General features: G+C 55.1%; 1 protein-coding gene across 1 annotated transcript in view; it reads right to left on the bottom strand.

Moving 5' to 3' along the window:
• SCN5A (sodium voltage-gated channel alpha subunit 5) overlaps positions 1-12,397 on the bottom strand; it is an 85,820-nt gene extending 73,423 nt beyond the window's left edge. The window contains exons 1-3 of the mRNA XM_052649864.1: positions 12,125-12,397; positions 9,349-9,467; positions 865-954 (exon numbers count right to left, since the gene is read on the bottom strand). Coding sequence (XP_052505824.1) covers positions 865-954; positions 9,349-9,467; positions 12,125-12,397 — 482 coding nt within the window. The remainder of the gene's footprint in view (positions 1-864; positions 955-9,348; positions 9,468-12,124) is intronic.
• Positions 12,398-19,946: the final 7,549 nt, after the last annotated feature.

The following is a 19,946-nucleotide window of genomic DNA, read 5'->3' as shown; positions in this document are numbered from 1 at the left end:
AGACTGGAAGAGGGCTGCTCTCTGTGCTCGGGGCCAGCTGAGCAATCCCAAATGCTCGGGTGCTGGGACTGCGGCCCACAGGGCCAGACGAGGAAAGGGCCACAGCCCTGCTGGTCCCTGGGTCTTAGCAGCTGGATGCGGAGCGCAGCGTCAGTGATGCTGCCAGGTCCTGTGCGAACAAGGCAAGCCGCTTAGGGAAGAGAGGCTTCCCTAGCCTTTTGGTGGTCCCCTGAAAACAAGAGCCAAACGCATCAGGGCTGTTGGGTCCTCTTAGAGCCAATAGGTCAGGTACTTTCATTTGGAAAGGAAGAACCAGGCAGCTTTCTAAAACTGGTTATAGGAAGTAGGACTTAGGGAAAAGAGCCAGCAGCATGTGGCGCTGAGCTAGGGAGAGTCCAGGGCCTTTTCGTGGTGCCCACTCCCCCTAGCTGCACAGTCTGAAGCGGTTACTTCTCCAGTTCTCTCTCATCTGTCAAACGGGCCCAGCGGCTGTACCTGCCCTATTGGGTTGCCAGGAGGGTTACGGGACATGGTGCTCACAGTTCTAGGACAGCGCCTGGCGTGCACTAAGCGCTCATTCCATTATTAGTTAGTACCGTCCCTGTGCATTCTCCAAAACCATCGGGTGGGTCAGGGAGAAAGCCCTTCTTTTGCCAACCCAGAGAGCTTCCTCTCCTGAGGACACAAATCAAAGCACAGATTTGGCAGTGCTGGAAGCAGCAAGAGAGGGAAGGAAGGGCCGGGCCTAGGGTGCCCCAGGTGGGTGAGCTGTGGGCCTCTGCTCAGGTGACCTTGAGGCCAGGAGTCTCGAATGGGAAAGGCAGAGGGGGCAGGGCCTGCTGGAGAGGCCCTGGGGATACTCACTCGACATATTTGGTCCAGGGTGGAGGGTCGTGCTGGGCCATGAACACGCAGTTGGTCAGGATGGTACACATGATGAGCATGCTGAAGAGCGTGGCGCAGTGTCAAGGAAAATCGCCTGCAGGGGGCCAACCGGGCCGCCACCACCAGCGGGCCCCACACCACCAGGCCAAGGCTGCCAGGTCGACGAGACGAGGGCTCCCAGGAAACACACCGGGGCTCTGCCCAGTCCTTGCCAATCCCTCCCCTCTGAGAACGGACACCTGCCCTGCTCCACAGCCTCTGACAGGGACCAGACCCTTGAATTGGAGCTATTAGCAGAGTCCCTTGTAGGGCCCATCCTACAGGGAGGGATGGATGGAAGGAAGGAACCTCCCAGACCTCAGAGGTTTTTACCTTTATACACGGCTGCTCGGAGGCCACTGCTCTGGGGGGAGGGAAGCCACGACGGCTGGGCTCTGAGTGCCCTCCTCCACTGCTACGGGAGTGGCCCAGGCTGACCTTTGAATCAGGACTTCTGCCAAAACCTATGCGCCTTGTCAGGACACACTGTCCTGGGGGAGGCAGGAGGCCGCTTCTCTGGCCGTTGCTTCTTTCGCACAGGCTCTTCTCTCTTGGCCTCTGCTCTACCTGATAGCCTGCTTCTCTCCTTCAAGGAGCTCCTCCTCAGGGCGGTCTGCCCTGACTCCTTGCTTCTTGCATCCCCAGGGCACCGGGCACCCCTCTGTTAGCATGTCTGCCTCTCCGAATGACAGCGTCCCTCTGTTCCCACCAGAAGGGGAGCTCTTTAAATGCCACGACTGTGTCTTGGGCATCCTTGGGGCCCTTGGCCTCAGCACTGAACTGATCCCTGACTCCTTGGCTCCAAGTCCCAGATGCTGCTTCAGACTGGACGAAGCTCTGACTGCCTGCCATGGCCTCTCTTGCCTCTACCAGAACTGTGGAGGAACAAAGGCCAGACCCTGGGCCTCCTGTGGGCGGGGACACCCGAGGGTCCCGGCCCAGAACAAGGACACTCTGCTGCCCTCAGGAATCCTCTCTCTAGTCTGACTGGGGAAACAGCCTCCCACCCTCTGTGGCGGCTCCCAGAGTCACCATCTTGCCTTGGCATCGGCCCGCGGGGTGATTAACATGGACAGCTCAGGTGCTGCAGTAATTGAACTCCGGGGGCCTGCCTTTTCCCTCCCCATCACAGTTCCATTCTTTCCCATGGCCTGCCCAACCTAAGGCCCAATGCGGAGTCCAGTCAGACTGGAGAGGGGGCTGAGCTAGGGTTTTGATTTCTGGAGGGGGCTGGCCCAGCTGGGGAGACAGGTGGGATGTCTTCCACACCTCCAGTGCTTCTTCAAGAGAATCCAGGGAATCAGGCAATAGCATGTCAGATCCAGCCCGCAGCTATATAGTGAATTCTCCAATTTCTCATCTGAGATGACAGGGGTCGGGTTTGGGGACCCTCACCCCTAGTTAAAACAGGGTTCAGTTCAGTTCAGTCGCTCAGTTGTGTCCGATTCTTTGCAACCCCATGGACTGTAGAACATCAGGCTTCCCTGTCCATCATCAACTCCTGGAGCTTGCTCAAACTCATGTCCATTGAGTCAGTGATGCCATCCAACCATGTCATCCTCAGTTGTCCCCTTCTCCTCCTGCCCTCAATCTTTCCCAGCATCAGGGTCTTTTCCAATGAGTCAGTTCTTCACATTAGGTGGACAAAGTATTGGAGTTTCAGCTTCAGCATCAGTCCTTCCAATGAATATTCTGGACTGATTTCCTTTAGGATGGACTGGTTGGATCTCTTTGCAGTCCAAGGGACTCTCAAGAGTCTTCTTCAGTACCACAGTTCAAAAGCATCAATTCTTCGGTGCTCAGCTTTCTTTATAGTCCAACTCTCACATCCATACATGACCACTGGAAAGTCATACGACCACTGGAAAGCTGGTAGCTCAGCTCAGAGGCCAGGGCTGCAGGGAGCCTTGATTTCTCCCCAGCTAGGGGGTGCCTCCCCAGACACTGGGGTCCTTCCCTCAGCTTGGTCTCCACCACTGGGCCTAGCTCCTTCTCCAGCCTTCAAGGGCAGATTAGATAACCATCTCAATAGCCCTTCTCCCCTACACACACACACACACACACACACACACACACACACACACAAACATTCCTCACACCCCGGCTCCCTGCCAAGGCTTTCCTCACTAGGCAGGGAGTTAACAAGCCCCTTAACCAGCCTTTATTTATCCCCAAAGGCAGGCTTAACTGTCTACTGAGGATCAGATGACTCCTGAAATATGAAGGTAATGATGTTAACAGCAAGTATTTATTGAGCCCTTCCTAGGTGCCAGGCTCTGCTCTCTGCATCCATTGACTATTTCTCTTCTCCCGAGAATGCAGGAGGTAGAGACTTCTCCATTCTAGAGATGAGGAGACTGAGGCACAAAGAGATTACCTTGAAGGATACTCTAGTAGGTAGAATAATGCCCCCCAGCAAAGACAATCACGTCCTAATCCCTGGAAACTATAAACGCTCATGTAGATGGCAAAGGGGACTTTGCAGATGTGATTAAATTAAGGATCGGGTGATTATCCTGGATTATCTGGGTGGGCCCAATGTCATCACCGGGTCCTTATAAAAAAGAAAGAGGCAGGCGTCAGCATGATGTTTGTGAGAAAGACTCCACCAGCTGTTGCTGACTTTGGAAATGGAAGGGGGCCAGAGCCGAGGATTTTCCGCAGCCCCTGGAAAACAGAAAAACCTAGAAAACGGATTCTCTCTGAGAACCTCCAGAAAGAACTGCGGCCCTGTGGATACCTTGTTTTTAGCCCAGTGAGATCTTTTTTGGACTTCTGACCTCCAGAACCATAAGATGACAAGTCTGCATTGTTTCAAGCTGCTAAGTCTGGTAATTTGTTGTAGCAGCCACAGAAAATGACTGTGGGTCCGACCCTGGTCAATGGCAGAGCCCAGACCTGAGACCTGGCCGTCCTGACGCAGGCTCCACTCTGAACTCTGCTGTGGCCTCACCATCTCTACACAATGACAGCAACGTCCCCTGGTCCCTTCCCTCACTTCCAGACTGAAGGGCCTGTGGGAATCACACTGTTTCAGGCCCTCATCCACCAAGCGGGAGTGCCGTCCCACACTTGGGACTCGGACACCCACAAGGCACGCTGAAAACCACGGGGTGAAGGGCTCTGTAAAGTGTGTGCAGACAGCCACCCAGGAAGACGAACTGAATTATTTGTCATTTTTAAGAACCCACCTCACGTAAGCACATGGGCATGGCTCTGTGTGGGAGACAGGGAGACCTCCAAGCCATTGAACTGCTCCAAGATAGGAGATTATGAGAAATCAGACTTGTCTCCGGCGAGGCTGGGCAGGAAGGCTTCCTGGAGGAGACATTCACATAGGCTCTGGAGGCTGGTTAGGGTTCCTCCAGCAAACAGTCAGCCCAGCCGGTCCTGGGGAAGCTCAGGACTAGAGAGACACCTGTCTGAGGAGCCGAGCCTCTCCCCACTGTGGTTATAGCACTCACAGCTCTCATCAGTGTGGAGAAAAGGCTGCTTGGCAGACAGCAGCAGTGTGGCCAGGCTGCCTTGGACCAGAGGACTCGGCTGGACACAGACAGAGGTGAACTGCAGTTTGACATCAAGACTTAGGGAAGAGCCAGAGTGGACAGCCCTCCTGAACCCTCCTGCGCTGCACAGGGGGAAAGGAAAGGTGCCATCTGAAGGAATTTTGGCTTCTCCAGACAAAGCAATGCCTTAGCGTGCGTTGCCGAGACTCCAGTCTCTGCCACTTGACTGTTCAAAACCCTGCCTGGCTCTCCAGTTCTTGAGGACGGCCCTTCCATTACTCTCAGCCATTTTTGCGTAGGTGTGTGAGTGTGTGACCTTTTCCTACATAGACCGAGCCTCTAGTCCACGTGACTCTGCCCAAGCATCCCTGAGTTCCCATGGAACCACCACAGAGCCAATAACCAGAGAGAGAAGTCAGGCGCGCTCCCGGCCGGAGCACACCTGTTTGCACTGCCTGGTGGTTGCAGGCCGACGACTGAGCGGGTTTCGTGCGTAGGCAGTGGCAGAGGCCAGCTCTCCAGGGCTGAGCCGAGCCGAACATCTTCAATCCTGTCATGTCATTGTCCCTAAACACCCACTCCCAGCCTCATAATTAAAATGCCAGCAAAGACTGCCAGCCTGGATTGTGGGGAATGCCTGAAACTGGGGCTGCCTGTCTTCAGATGGTAAGGAGTCAAAAAACTCCCAATGAGAAGGGAATTAACAGTCAGCGTATTTTCATATATTTGTTCTATTAAATGAACACACTGCGCACACACACACACACACACACACACACACACACACACACACACACACGGTTTGATTGCCCATTTGAATCTGGAAGAACGTGGGAGGACTTTGTGAACAGATCCTGTGCACCCAGGAAGGCAAAAAGCTGCCCGCCGTGGATGTGCAGCGTCTCTGAATGTGACTGCAGTGGAATTTGGAGTTCTGCTGGTTTCTTTTATTTAATCCTGGCAGGAACACATTCTGCAGGATTATAACAAAAATACATCGGGAAAAAAAGCTCTCCATGCCCATATTTACTTTTTAGGCAACTTCCCAGGGACGCACTGCGAGCGTGGAGCCCAGAGCAAAGCTGAACAGAGTTATCGTGCACTTGCCAGCCGGTCCCTGGGAATGCCTGGATTGTCACAAGTGAGAGGAATTTCTTTCTGGAGAGCAGGACCTGTGTTCCTGCCTGCTTTCAAGTCAGTCTTTATCCCTACTGCCCTTTCTAAAGGGCCTGGCACAAAACTTTGCACACTGGGGGCTGAGATGTTTGAATATCTGTAGCAATGTAAGCAGACAATTAGCTTCAGTTTAGCAACGTGAAAAAGTTACTAGAGATCTGTGGCACAGCAATGTCAGCATGACTGTTCTGGATACTTAAAAATGGTTAAGATGGTCAATTTTATGTCATATGTTTTATGCCACACAAAACGTGTGTGTGCTCAATCACTTCAGTCGTGTCCGACTCTCTGTGACCCCAGGGACTGTAGCCCACCAGGCTCCTCTGTCCATGAGGATTCTCCAGCCAAGAATACTGGAGGGGGTTGCCATTTCCTCCTCTAAGGGATCCTCCCAACCCAGGGATCAATCCCACATCTCCTGTGTCTCTCGCACTGCAGGCGGATTCTTAACTGCTGAGCCACCAGGGAAGCCGGCGCACGTGTGTGTATACCTATGTATATTCTGCGTTATGCTTAGTCACTCAGTCGTGTCTGACTCTTTGCGACCCCATGGACTGTAGCCCACCAGGCTCCTCTGTCCTTAGGGATTCTCCAGGCAAGAATACTGGAGGGGGTTGCCATGCCCTCCTCCAGGGGATCTTCCCAACTCAGGGACTGAACCCAGGTCCCGCATTGTAGGTGGATTCTTAACCATCTGAGTCACCAGGGAAGCTCAAGAATACTGAAGTGGGTAGCTTATCCCTTCTCTAGGGTATCTTCCCCACCCAGGAATAGAACCAGGGTCTTCGGCATTGCGGGTGGATTCTTTACCAGCTGAGCTACCAGGGAAGCCTAGCTATGTATAGTCATCTATCTATCTATCTATCTATCCACAGACAGAGAGAGAGAGGAAAATTTTGTAATCCGAGACTTGAAATCTGTATGCTTTAGAAATGCATGGTGACTGCTGATCGGCATGGGACTCCTTCTTGGTGATAAAAATGCTTTGGAATTAGAGAGTGGTAATGGTTGCACAGCCTTATGAATATACGGTACTGAATATAAGTGTACTGAACTGTACACTTTAAATGGTAAATTTTATGGTATGTGAATTTTATCTTGATTGAAAAATGCATGAAGAACTTGTAGATTTGAGGCCTCACACTGGCGGTTCTGGTCTGGAAGGGGCTGGGAGTCTTCATTTTTAACAAACTTCCCTGGTGCCACTCAGACTGACATTTAGAAGTGACTGCCTTCGAGCAGTGAGTGCGCAAATCACAGTTGTTGTTTTTCGCTGTCATGCCTGACCCTTTGCAACCCCGCGGACTGTAGCCCGCCAGGCTCCTCCGTCCACGGGCTTTCCCAAGCAAGAAAACTGGAAGTGAGTTGCCACTTCCCTCTCCAGGCGATCTTCCTGATCCAGGGATTGAACCCGCATCTTCTGCACTGGCAGGCGGATTCTTTACCAGTGAGCCACCAGGGAAGCTACAAATCATGGACACTTTCCTAAAACACAGGTTCTGGACCCGAGAGTCAGCAGTTCCTGTAAGATTCTTGTGATGCTGCTGCTGCTGATCAGTGTACCACACTTTGAGGGCGAGACCCAAGGACACAGAAGGGCTGCTCCCCAAACGCACAATCCAGGCCCCTCCTCTCCCTCAGTGCCTCCCGAGCCCGCTAGGGGGCGCTGTGGGAGGCCCGCCGTGCTCTTCCATCCCCAGGTAGTAGAGCATCAGGGAGCCTCTAAGAGCCCAGCGCAGGGCCTCCCAGATGCTGAGCCTCTCCCTGGGGCAGCTGCCCTGGGAAACAAGGTCCACCTCAGAGCCCTCAGGGGCAGTCCTGCCAGGCGGAACCAGCTCCTCACAGCCTGAGAGCCACCACTTTTGGTGGACCCTCTGGCCAGGCTGGGGACTGTGTTGGCCCTGCTGTCCCCCTGGCCCACCTGCCTCCCTGGCCTCAGCCGCCTCGTGGCCCAGCCTTGCTGCAGGTGCATCCCCAGGGGCTGAGCTGACTGCTAAACAGAGCTGGTTGGTTAGATACCTGGAGGAGAAGCCCCAGGTGGGAGCCAGAGCATGCTTTCAGTGAGGCCACGCCCTCGCAGTGAGTCCCGAGAGAGGCTCAGAGCAAGAAGGCTGGCCTTTCCTCCTACCGCACTGCTCTCACCAGGCTATGCCCACACGCCAGCAAAATGACAACTTCCTCATGTGGTTGTCTAATCACTCTTGGGCGGGGGCCGGGGTGGGGGGGCTGTAAAATTCCCAAGGGGGCAAGGACAGGGACTTATCCAGTTTGATAAGCACCCCAGAGTGCCAGGCAACGTGTGTAGCACCTACAGAAAGCTTGGGAATGGCTCAAAATTAAATCCAGAACCACCCATGCCTCACAAAGCAGGATGCAGCTGTGAGTAGCAGGCTGCTCCATGAACACAGTCCCTCCCCACGGTGTCTGCCCACCCTGGAGACCACCCTGCTGATGCTACGGTCACGGCCTAAATGGGGAGCGGCGTTCCCTGGATGTACACGTCTCCGGATCCCCAGGAGAAAGGCCAGAGCAAGCTGGAGCGGGCCAGAGAGCAACTGCATGCAGAAAATGAATGGGCCCTAAGGCCCTCTGAGTGGCCCCAGGTTTGGGGTCAGCACTGGGGCACATGTGGGCAGACCATGGAGCCAGGAATGGGCACTTCTCAACCCTGCCTGGATAGGAAAGGCCCCCTGAGTAGTCAGCATTCGGTTACTCAGTTCCTCACTGGACAGCCATTTTCCCCAAGCCTCCTGCCCTGCCCAGAGGCCTTGGCCTTCCAACCAGAAGGGGAACAGAGAGGAGACTTTAGGGAGCTCCCTTGGGCCCAACCTGCCAACCCCACAACTAATCGCACTGCTGAGCCCAGGGGCATTGATCAATTAACGGCCAAGCCAGCTTCAGCTAAAGCAAAGCTGTCCAGGCCCTCACGCCGAAACACAGGCACCTCTGACCCCACGGCCAGACACCCGCCCTCCCCAAGAGGCTCTGCGCCTGGGATCCCTTTTCTGAAGTCCAAAGAACAGCCATTTCCCTGTTTCATGCTTGGTCTGAACGGGATCCTTCTAGGACCCAAAGACCAGTACCCATCCCTCATCACACCACAGCCCACCCATCGGTCTCCTCCACAGCCTGAAGCTTTTTCAGGCTGTGGTTTATATAATTTAATGCTAACCAGAGTTCTTTGAGATACTCTGAAACTGCAAACATTTTGTCAACACCTAATCAAAAAGCAAGTGTTGCCTCCCTTGAAAGAGGCCCACGTATGACTAAACCAGAGGCCTCCTGATTGGGAAGCAGTTTCTCCTTGGCTGAGCCCCGGTGACCTGCCAGAGGTCCCTGCCAGTGGGTGGGGAGGTGCAGGGCGTGGCAGGGTCGGGGGGGTGCAATGCGAGGGGACATGGGGAGCCAAGACCAGAATCAGGGGACACTGACCGGCCTCATTTCTTCTGCTTTCCTCGGTAGCTCAGCTTCTAAGACGCTTCTCTCCTGAAGAATCAGCCGAATCTCCCAAGCCTTCATGTGTCCACTATCCCCCAGGATCTTGTTAAAATGCAGATGCCGAATTGGCAGGTCTTGGGGTGGGGTCTGAGAGACTGATATCCAACTGGCTCCCAGGTGACAACTGTGTGCTTGCTTGTTTGAAGACCGACCAGGAATCAACATCGCTCTCAGTGTTAAACTCCCCATCCACCCTCTTTCCCCAGGTGGGGCCCACCCAGCAGGGATGGATCGCAAAGGATATGAATGAACCAAGATCTTCACAGCCGCTCTCCGGATGGGGTGGAAGGGGCTGAGGACGTACAAGGCGTTGGTGGCACTGAACCGGAAGATGGTCTTGCCTTTGTTCAGGACGATGAAGGTCTGTGGACAGAGAGCCACTTTAGGCAGGGTGGCAGCCCTAGGTCCTTAACGGAGAGGAACTCCTGGGGGGCAGGTGTGGGCTCAGAGGCCTAAAACTCTGGCAGAGGGGTAGGGTGAGAGGAAGAGGAGACTGCCTGACAGAGCGGGGGGTGGGTACCGGGAGCTGGCAGGTCACCCATGGCTGGGCTGGGACAAGAGCAAGTTCAGGGGATTGTCAGGTTGCGTAGATTTAGTTTCATTTCAATGAGAAGGGGCCTTTCATGATCCTAGCTGAGCTGTTATCATAGCAGAGGCCAGGACCCAGCTGACGCCCCTCCTGGTTCCCCTCTCCCTCTGACCCCTCTGTGCTTCCCCACCGGGCCCACAGAAGGCAGAGTGTGCGATGAGGGAGCTGGGTCAGCAGGGACAACCAAAGAGGGATGAGGAAAATGCAGAACTCAGCCCAGGAGACAGAAACTTTCCCTGGGACCCTGTCTCCTGGAGTCCAGACAGATGGTAGCCCCAGCTGACACCAGAGGCCATGACCTGGTGTCTTCCTCACTAGGGTCATGCGTTGCCCAGGGTAAACCTGCTCTTCACGCTTCTGGAAGTTCCATCTACTCAGCACAGTGAGGCATGGGAGTGGACGGTGGGTGCTGGAGGCGGCACCGTAGCACGTGGAGTGGGCACCTGGGCCCAGCGCCGTCTCTGAGGACAGCGGTCCATCCCCGTTGGCTACCGCAGGCACTGCGGAGGCGGCAAGGCCTGGGGCTGGGCTTCTCCCAGGGCTGAGCTGGTGAGATAAGGTTCTATTTACTCTGGGTAGGAAGACAAGTTGTCCAGAAAGATCAGGACTGAAAGTTCTGCTCTGGTACCTGCGTCACCCCGTGGGGTTGCAGGCAGTGTGACCAGGGGTCAGCAAGGCAAGACAGGGGGTTAGAGGCCAGAATCCTACCTGGGGCCACTGCTCAAGTGTCCCTGGTCACAGGGACAGGAGAGTGTCCCTGACTGCCCCCGGCTCAGCTGCCACCAGCTCCCAGAGCCCAGCCCAGCTCTGGTCCGCCCTCAGTTGGGTCCCTCTGCCATGACTCCAGTCTGTGAACTCCAGCCCCATCACCACTTTGATGCACCACTCAACCCATGCTTGTCCCAGCTGTGGCCTTAACCCCAGCCCTAATTCTAGCTCTGACCAACCAGGATCTGGCCCACCCACCCTGACTAATCCCAATATAGCCAGAGGCCTCACCTTCACCGAGCCTGAGTCACCTGAATTGGGGGGTGGGGAGTGAAGGCAAATTCACCGTCTCTTCTCCCACATGTGCATATAGCCTGGGTGGGCTTGGCCTCTACCCGTGCACACACGCGTGCACACAGGGAGACAACTGCGCATCACTCCCACTCTCAGACCCCTGGTCTCCTGGATGCATAGTGCATAGTGACACACCACTCGGACGCCTGGTAACACTGACACACACTCACAAACAGCAGGTGCTGGCCCTGCCCTGGGAACGCCAGCCTGTCTGTCTCAATGCCTCCTCAGCCCGGGGACTGACTGCAGTGATGTGGGCAGGACCGATCTTGCTTGGCACCTAGCCTTCTGGGGAGAGGCCTCCACCAAATTGAAACCCACCTTCCCCTGGCCATGCAGCCCAAAGTGTGGGCAGCTGGGCTGGGGACTCAGGCCTCTGCAGGAGCTCTGTGTGCCCAAGGTCTGGCCGGGTGTAGGCCTGGGCACATGGTGCTGAGAGGTGAGGACAGCGCAGGGGCCCCAGATTGGGGAATTTATCTCCTGGGTAGAAATTCATGCTGGAGGAAGCTTGAGTAACCCATCCAAGTGGACAAAGGGCTTCCCTGGTGGCTCTGGCGGTAGAAGGATCTGCCTGCAATGTGGGAGACCCAGGTTTAGTCCCTGGGTCGGGAAGATCCCCTGGAGAACAGAATGGCAACCCACTCCAGTATTCTTGCCTGGAGAATTCCATGAACAGAGGAACCTGGCGGCCTACAGTCCATGGGGTCGGACACGGCTGAGTGACTAAGGCACACACACAGTGGACCAAAGTCCCTTCCTCTCCCCGCACTCTGAAGGGACAATGGCAAAGCCACCGGCTTCCCACTCCTCTCAGATTTCCCATGAGCCGTCACAGTCCCATCACCAGCCCACAAGGCCCAGATGCTGCTGCTGTGGCCCCCAGCCCGAGCCGTGATGGCACAGCCAATGCCCAGCAAATTCTCTGGGGCGGGGGGCGGAGGCTACACGCTGTCCCTGCTTGGGGGAGGGATCCCATGCCGTGCTCTGAGGCTCAAACTCAACTCAGGACAGGACTCAGGGCCCGACTCTGACTGACACACACACCACAGGATCAGGAGTCCTCCAGGGGCGGAAATCTGACCACGGATTATTCCCTGAGTAGATGTTCCATCAGGAGGCAAGATTTCCAGAGTGGCTGCCTGCTCTTTCCTTCATAGCACCGAACCATCTCAGGCTGCATAATTCTGGGCTTTTTTTCTGGAACTCCAAAGTTAAGGTGATTGGAATATAGATTGCTAATGACTCACTTCCCTGAGGCCCAAGGGAGCCAGCCCCAAAGAGAGCCCCGTATGGAGGCGAGACCCTCTCCCTATCTGCCTGGTTGACTGAGATGCTGCGGGGAGGCGGGGTGGGAGTGGGTGGCAGTCACCTTTTGAGTGCTATAGAAGGGGTCCAGGTCCTCCAGGGGCTCCCCGATGAGCTCTCGGGGTGGGTTGCCGTAGAGATCCGGCAGCTTTTTGGAGGCCTGAAGGTCCAGCTGGGGCCGGGGAGCCTCCTCCTCAGGCAGCCCATCGCGGCTCTCCTGCGAGGCGGCCGAGCTCCGGGCCTGCTTCTCCGCCATGCGCTTCTCGATGGCCGCCAGAGACTCCCGGGTGAACCTGCGGAAGCTGCTGGTGCCCCGAGGTAACAGGAAGTCTGCCATCTTCTCATCCTGCTTCTGGGGCACAGGCTGTCCTCACGCTGCCTGTAGGGAAGCTGAAAGACACACAGACATGGGGCTGATGCTGCATGCAGGGCCGGGGGCCAGGGTGCTCAGACCTGGGGGGAGCGGCTGCGCCTGGTGGAGGGAAGGACCCACATCCTTGCAGAGATGCCCCCCACCTCTCCACAGGCACACCCTGCCGATGCCAACCCGGGGAAACCCGGAATCCTCCGGGCTGCAGGGAATGCAAGGGGATCTGCAGCAGGGGCACTTGTCCCTTCCCCATCCCGAGGAGCAACTTTGAAAGCAAGTACGCATGAGAAACTGGGTCACCAGTGACCCTTCATCCTACCCTATTCAATACAAAAGGAAACCCTCACACCTGTGGGTTTCCTGACCAAGCCCACTTTGACACACTTCTCACTACTGCTGTCCCCCCACACTCTGGGCTGATGGGGACACTCGACGGGAAGGGGCAGGGAGGGGGGTGGTCGTCTTTAGATCTCTGGCAGGGCTGGTCCTGAACGAGTGCGTGAGGGAATGAATGGGTGAATGCGTAGGCGAGGGGCAGGCGCATTAGAAGGTTCCCGGCACTGCCCTTCCTCTCAGCTTGTCTCCTCTGCAGGTCACCCTGGGACCCTAGGAGGGCGATCAGAGGCCTCCCGGGCCAGTGTACCAACTCTGGGCTTCTTTTCCAGGCAGCTCTCTGGCCTGAGTGGTGGGACCAGAGGGCGGGGGACAGTCTGTCTGGTCTTCCCACCGTGTACCTGTGCGGGGGTGCCCAGACTTCACTTGGGGCACGGAGGTGCCAACATCTGGCAATGGCTGGGGCATCTGGATCTGCTGACCAAGGCCCAGGGAAAGTCCTGCAGGTTTGGGGAAACAGCTGGGTAATGATTTGGCAGCTGCCATCCAGATGTTGGCAACCTGGTGTACACAGCTGCCTCAGAGCCCACCCCCGAGGATCTCAAGGAAATCCCCGAGGGAGACAGCCTTCCAGAGATGGGAAATGCTGACGGAGCATCTGAGACTCCCCTATGCCTCCACTCGCTCCCCTCCCCTTGAGTCTGAACAAACCCCAAGAGACAGCAGAACCAGCAAACGGTGACCCCGCCTCCGCTAGGACTTCCAGCCAGGCGCCTGCGCGTGACGCCATACGGGGAGAATGTGGCCCCCAGTGGCCTCAGATGATCCAGGACCTGGTGTGAACAGGCTCTGACTCTGATACGGAGGCTGGAGAATGTGTGCCCGACTGCCCCACCAAAACAGGATGTGGTCAGCCCAGCTCCCCAGTGGGACACCTCAGCCAATGGGAGGGGAAGGCCGTGTTGCTAATTACCACATCAAACCCAGGCAAGGCCGGGCACCTGTTGGAGGTCTCTGCCAGGACAAAATCCCTTTCCGTCAAAGATCGGCTTGGCCTTGATCTGACTCCTGACACACGTCACTGCTGACCCCAACAAGTGGCTGCCACCCTGACCCCTGTGCATACCCCACCGAGGGCGGGGGCCCCAAGCACCTCGAAGTAGGCACCTGGCCAGGTGACAGGTAAACAGTGAGCAAACACAACACAGCCAGGTCTCAAAGGGTGCCTCAGGTCCCAAGGGAGGCATGGCGCGGAATGTGTGAAGGGAAGCCAGAGGAGAGAGGTCCCAGGACACTGTCAGAACCACCCGTCCTTCAGCCACTTGCTCTTCTCTTTCCCTCCAGTAAAGCGAAAGGAACATCCTTGTTGAAAACAGCAGGTGAAGGAGTAGGTCCCCCTTTAATCAAAGGCTGTCCCTCTCTACCTCCATCTTTGCATGCACAAAGACAGGCAACTGTAATACTTATCACCAAATGTGAATGGCAATTTTTTTCCCCCAGGCTAGGAATTTAGGTAATTTTTAACTTTCTTCTTTGTGCTCTTCTTCAGTTCTTGAATTATTTATGATGATTTTGTGTTACTTTTACAAAAACAATAAACTCATTATTCTTTTTATCCTTTTTAAAAAAGAAGCCAGCCTGGATGCCAGCAGCCCCTTCCTTGCAGGGCAATCCTCTTCACTCTGAGCAATCACTAGTCCCGTAAATCAGGAAACCTCCTCTTTTGCTTGGAATTATTTCCTAAAAATAGTGTTCTCTGTCTCACTGTATCCATCTGTGTCCACACGCCTGCAAGGTTTCTGGAGACACGTGGATGCCCATGGACCTATGGAGTCTTTACTGGTACATACCCGTGTATGTGTGTGTGTGTGTGTGTGTGTGCGCGCGCAAGCTTGCACCTGCATATACATCTGTTCCAGTAAAAGTGTTTGTAAAATTTGTACTGAAATCAACTTTTCCTACAGATTGGTGCCCATATCCTAAGTGTACACACATGTGGGTGAATTTCCAAACTGAACTCACCCAGTATCTAGCATCCAGGTCAGGAAATAGGTAATTTCCAGTTCCTCTGAAATAGGTAATTTCTAGTTCCCCTTCACTCCCTAACTGAATAACCATTTTCTCCTGACTGCTAACAGTCAGGAGACCAGCTCTGTCTCTGCAATTCAGAGGCACCTAACAGACCTCTTGGAGTGATGGGAAAAAAATTCAGGGGAGGGGATTGCATCTCTTTCTCAAATTAACCTCTACCTGAAACTTAACATCTCCGTCCATTAGGAATGTAGGCAGCAATATGGAAGGGCCAGCATTACCGGTGACCAACAGAAATGCAGCTATTTCCCTGTCCCATGAGAGGGGCTGCAATATCTCGAATGTCATTTATGCCATGATTACTTTAAAACTGGGGCTTTCCAGGTGGTTTGGTGGTAAAGAGTTCACCTGCAATTGTAAGAGACACGGGTTCAATCCCTGGGTCGGGAAGATCCCCTGGAGGAGGATACAGCAACCCACTCCAGTATTCTTGCTTGGGCAATCCCATGCACAGAAAGCCTGGTGGGCTACAGTCCATGGGGTTGCAGAGTCAGACACGACTGAGCAACTGAGCATGCACGTGTATTAGAACCATTGCTGCTGCTGCTGCTGCTGCTGAGTCGCTTCAGTCGCGTCCGACTCTGTGCGACCCTATAGACGGCAGCCCATCAGGTTCCGTCGTCCCTGGGATTCTCCAGGCAAGAACACTGGAGTGGGTTGCCATTTCCTTCTCCAATGCAGAAAAGTGAAAAGTGAAAGTGAAGTCGCTCAGTCGTGTCCGACTCTTCGAGACCCCATGGACTGCAGCCCACTAGGCTCCTCCGTCCCTGGGATTCTCCAGGCACCAGCACTGGAGTGGGTGCCATCGCCTTCTCCAAGAACCATTGTTAGATATTATCTAATAAAGTAATCATGAAGCCCCAACAATGGGGCCCTGGGTCCTGGGAAGGGTCTTTCCGCAGCTGGCTTCCAGCAGGGAACCAAACCCCAGGGGCTTGGTGGTTTGTGAAACCAGATTCCAGAGGAAGTTCCCGGCTCCCCAGCAGCAGGGCAGCTTCAGGTTCCAAAGTAAACCTGCCAAGAGCGTGCTTTGTCTCTGGGTCCCCACAGGTGGCCCACTGTGGGCGAGTGGGATCTGTTTTCTCCCTTGTTCTCCGCTGCCTGCACCTGGCTCTGGCCCTGCCCTTCCCTCAGAAGCTCGGGGCCCACGCCCTGCTGAGGCTGAGGCTGAGACTGGCTGAGCCCTGGCTGCAAGCTTTCCGGTGACAGCGGGGTAAGGAGATGTCGGCGTAGATCTGAGGACACTCCAGACTCCATACCCTTCTGGCATAGGTGTACAGGCCCTCAGCTCTGTGGGAAGAACCCACCTCTGGCTGGGGAAGTACAGGGGGCCTCTGTCTCTCACAGGTCCATCACACCGGGGAGCCGGTGCCAGATTTGATTCAGCGATCACACAAAGGTCATACTCTTCTAGACGCCAGCATTTCATGACTCTCGCCCTCACCCAGGACAGCGTCTCCATCTGCACCAACTTCTCCACTGGCAACAGTCTCTCCACCTGTACCAGTCTCTCTACTTGAACCAGTCTCTCCATTTTGGACTGCCAGGAGATCAAATCAGTCAATCCTAAAGGAAATCAATCCTGAGTATTCACTGGAAGGACCAAAGCGAAAGCTCCAATACTTTGGCCACCTGATGTAAAGAGCCGACTCAACTGGAAAAGACCCTGATGCTGGGAAAGACTGAAGGCAAGAGGAGAAGGGGATGACGACACAGGATGAGATGGCTGGATGGCATCACCAAGTCAACGGACATGAGTTTGAGCAAACTCCGGGAGATGGTAAAGGACAGGGAGGCCTGCCATGCTGCAGTTCACGGGGTCTCAAAGAGTCGGACACGACTGAGCAACTAAACAATAACAACTCCGTTTATATCGGCTTCTCCATTTGTACCAAATTCTCCATCTGCACCAGCATCTTCACCAGCCCCCTAGGCTGGGTCAGCTTCTTCCAGCTGATCCCTCTTCCTGGGCCAGTTCCCCCTGTTCTGTCACTTAAGCTCTAAGGAGCCCTTACTCCATCCTGTCCCAAGTCCATCAGCGGATTACCACGTGCATCTCTCCCTAAGCTCTGCTGGCTCCTGAGAGTTCTTGGGAGCAAACGGTGAGCCCTCCTTTTCAAACCGGCTCCTCCTGACATCGTTTCCTTGGACACTGGCCACAATCCCCCATCTCCACCAGACATCAGGCCTCCATCTCCACAGCCACTGCCCTGGGATGGGCTTCTTGGCTCCGACTGGGACTAGCCTGATTCCACTGCCACCGCCTCCTCCCTGGTTCCTTCCACCCGCCATGTGCGGCTCCCACCACTCCCTGGCTCAGATACCCCCGGCACTGCCGCTGGCCTGCGCTGATGGCCTGAGCATGAGTCGCCACTTGCTCCTCTCACTGCCCCACCTCCTCCAGGAGACCCTCTCTGACTGCCCCCGCCCACACTGACCTCCCTCCTCTGGGCCAGGAGGCCGAGCCTGCATCTCGTCCTGCGTCCCTTTCTGGCCTCAGCTGCCCTCTGACAGTTGGTGGAGTGGGTCTGGTCTCCCCAGACTTGTGGGAAACCTCTTCTTAGGGCAAGGCTGGGTCCCTCCCTCCTCTGAGTCACTGGCCTGTAGGTACAGGAATTCACATCAGGGCGGAGATGCTGTAGGGGAAGAGTATTGACTGTTCACACCAGAAACGGGACCTCCCTAGACTGTCTCATCTTTTTACATCTTCCTGAAAGAAGATTCCCTGAATGCACAGGGCACACAGCTGGTGCTGGGTCAACGGCGGTGGTTATGATGCCGGGACATGGGGCACGACAGCCTGGCAGCCCGCAGTGCAGCCGCGTAGTGTCGGGGTGGAGGACGGACACGCACACATCCCGGTGTCAGCACTGAAATTCCTGAATCCCCAAATGCCCGTCAGTCCTGGGAAAATTAGGCCAGCTGGCTGTGCCCTGGGGTAAGGAGGGACCCGACTCCAGCCTAACCCCTCCTTGCAGCCCCTTCCTGCCCACTCTCCTCCCAGATTCTGAAGGCAGTTCCTGAGTCACGTCTGGCATTTTGGTCGCCTTGGAACTGGAGCCTCTGGAACACAACAGGCAAAGAATATTCTTTGCCATGTAAATTTATGCAAAGCGCTCTGTGGAAGTGGTTCCCTGGCTTCCTAGAAAATCTCTGCTGGCTTCCTTGGCTCTGGGAGCCTCCTTTCTGCCCTGCAGCCCAGGTGGCCTCAGGCCGGAGCACCCATTGCCCTGGGCACTGGTTTCACCCCTGCTCTACCCCTGCCCCCTCAGTCCCAGGGGCTCAGGGCGCTCAGGAAGCAGAAGCTCACTCCCCATGGGCAGAGGCAAGGGAACCAGGAGCCACTTCCTTTCTTCCTTGAGGAGAATCGGTTGGGACTAATCAATACCTCAACACATAGACTCATTTTATTAACTGAATGACTCAGTGAACATTTAGTCAGCACCCACTGTACACAGCCCTACAAATGACTTCTTAGAATACCCTTCTTCCTTAGGTGACGGATTCCAAATCAACAGGTGCGATGATAGGAAAGGGAGACGAGCCACCAGCAAAGAGACTGTGGTAGCTTGTGAGGATATTTCCACCCGGTGTTGCTGAGACTGGCATGAGGAATGCCCTGGACCAGAGAACCCAGCCTTGTGTCTGGGTCTGCGTGCCTCTCCGTCTCTGAAAGGCTTCCAAGTCCAATGCGGGACAGCGGCAAAGTCAGGGCTGTGGCTCGGAAGCAAGACTGCCTGTGTGATCCCGGGTCCTGGCCACTTGTATGTTCCTGGGCAAGTTCTTGGGTAACCATCAGTTGATGGTTCTCTACCTCACTTTTCCCACAGGTAAAATGGGGTTAATAACAGTACCTATCTCAGGGGGCTGTTCTGAGGCACAAGTATATTAACATTTGCACATGCTCAGCACACAGAAAGCGTTCAGTGAGTGTCATTTGCTATAATCATTGTGGTTATTGTTGCCATTCTTTTTTCTCCCAGGAAGTCCAGCTCAGAAGACCCTTCTCGGAAAAACCTTCTTGCGGCCACACCTGTCCTCCCTGCCTGGCTGGCCCTTCCCTTCCCTGTGTTCCTGGCATACTGCATTCCCATACTTGGCTTTATCACAAGGTGGAATAATTTGCTTCCATATCTGCCTCTCCCTCACCCAAAGCACAGTCTGGCCCCCAAGAGGAGCCTATAACGGCCTGGCGAATGAAGGAACGGATGCGTGAATAGAAGTGCCAGATTAACCTTCCTATTGCCCAGCCACTAACCACACCGTGACCTTGGACAATGTTATGACCACCCACCTCATCCTTTCTGGACCTCAGTCTCCCCAGCCATGAGCTGAGGTGGGTCATCCCAGCAGCATCACCTGCTCATTATCTGCCTGGGAGTAATTTCACACAACAATCCTAGGACAAGGGGAGGTTATTATGCCCATTTTACAGATGGGAGACCTGCTGCCACCATCCGTGGTGAAGCCAGGCCCGTGAGACTAGCCACTGCACGACACTGCCTCCCGCCTCTGACAGCATGGAAAGCAAGGAGGAAGGGTCACGGTTACCTGTGGCCTGCCCTTCTGGACTGAGCATGTCTGTGATCCTGGCTCCAAAGCTAAGAGCCAGCCCATCAGCCTCCATGGAGGCTGGTCCTCCTCTGGCGCAGCCCAGCCGGCCAGGACCACCCCTAGGTGCCCATGCGTGGCCAGGGAGACCTGGCTGATTTCTGCCCCTGATTTCTGCAGGGGCTGATTTCTGCCCCTGCCCAGAGCCGGCATTTTCTCTGACAGCGATTTTCTCTCCAGCTCAGGCCCGGTGGAGCTGCTTGGTCCCAGGGGGAAGCCACTGCGCCCCGTGGCTCGTGGCTGGTGGCTGGTATGTGGCCAGTGCAGATGTGCTCTTGTTACCTCCACACCGGTGCGGAAAGCTGCTTGGCACGATAAAGAGTGCCAACTATTTCATTATTAACTTTAAAACATCGATTACAACTTAAACTGACCGTATTTTGCATATATGTACTGGGGGAAGTAAAACATATTACAATTAATTTCACTTGTTTACTCTGGAAAATGTGGCTACTAGAACATTTTTAATTGCCTCTGGGAC

This window comes from Budorcas taxicolor, chromosome 1 (assembly GCF_023091745.1).
Source record: "Budorcas taxicolor isolate Tak-1 chromosome 1, Takin1.1, whole genome shotgun sequence".
Classification (NCBI taxonomy): domain Eukaryota; kingdom Metazoa; phylum Chordata; class Mammalia; order Artiodactyla; family Bovidae; genus Budorcas; species Budorcas taxicolor.
This window is presented reverse-complemented; position numbering and strand designations above follow the sequence as displayed.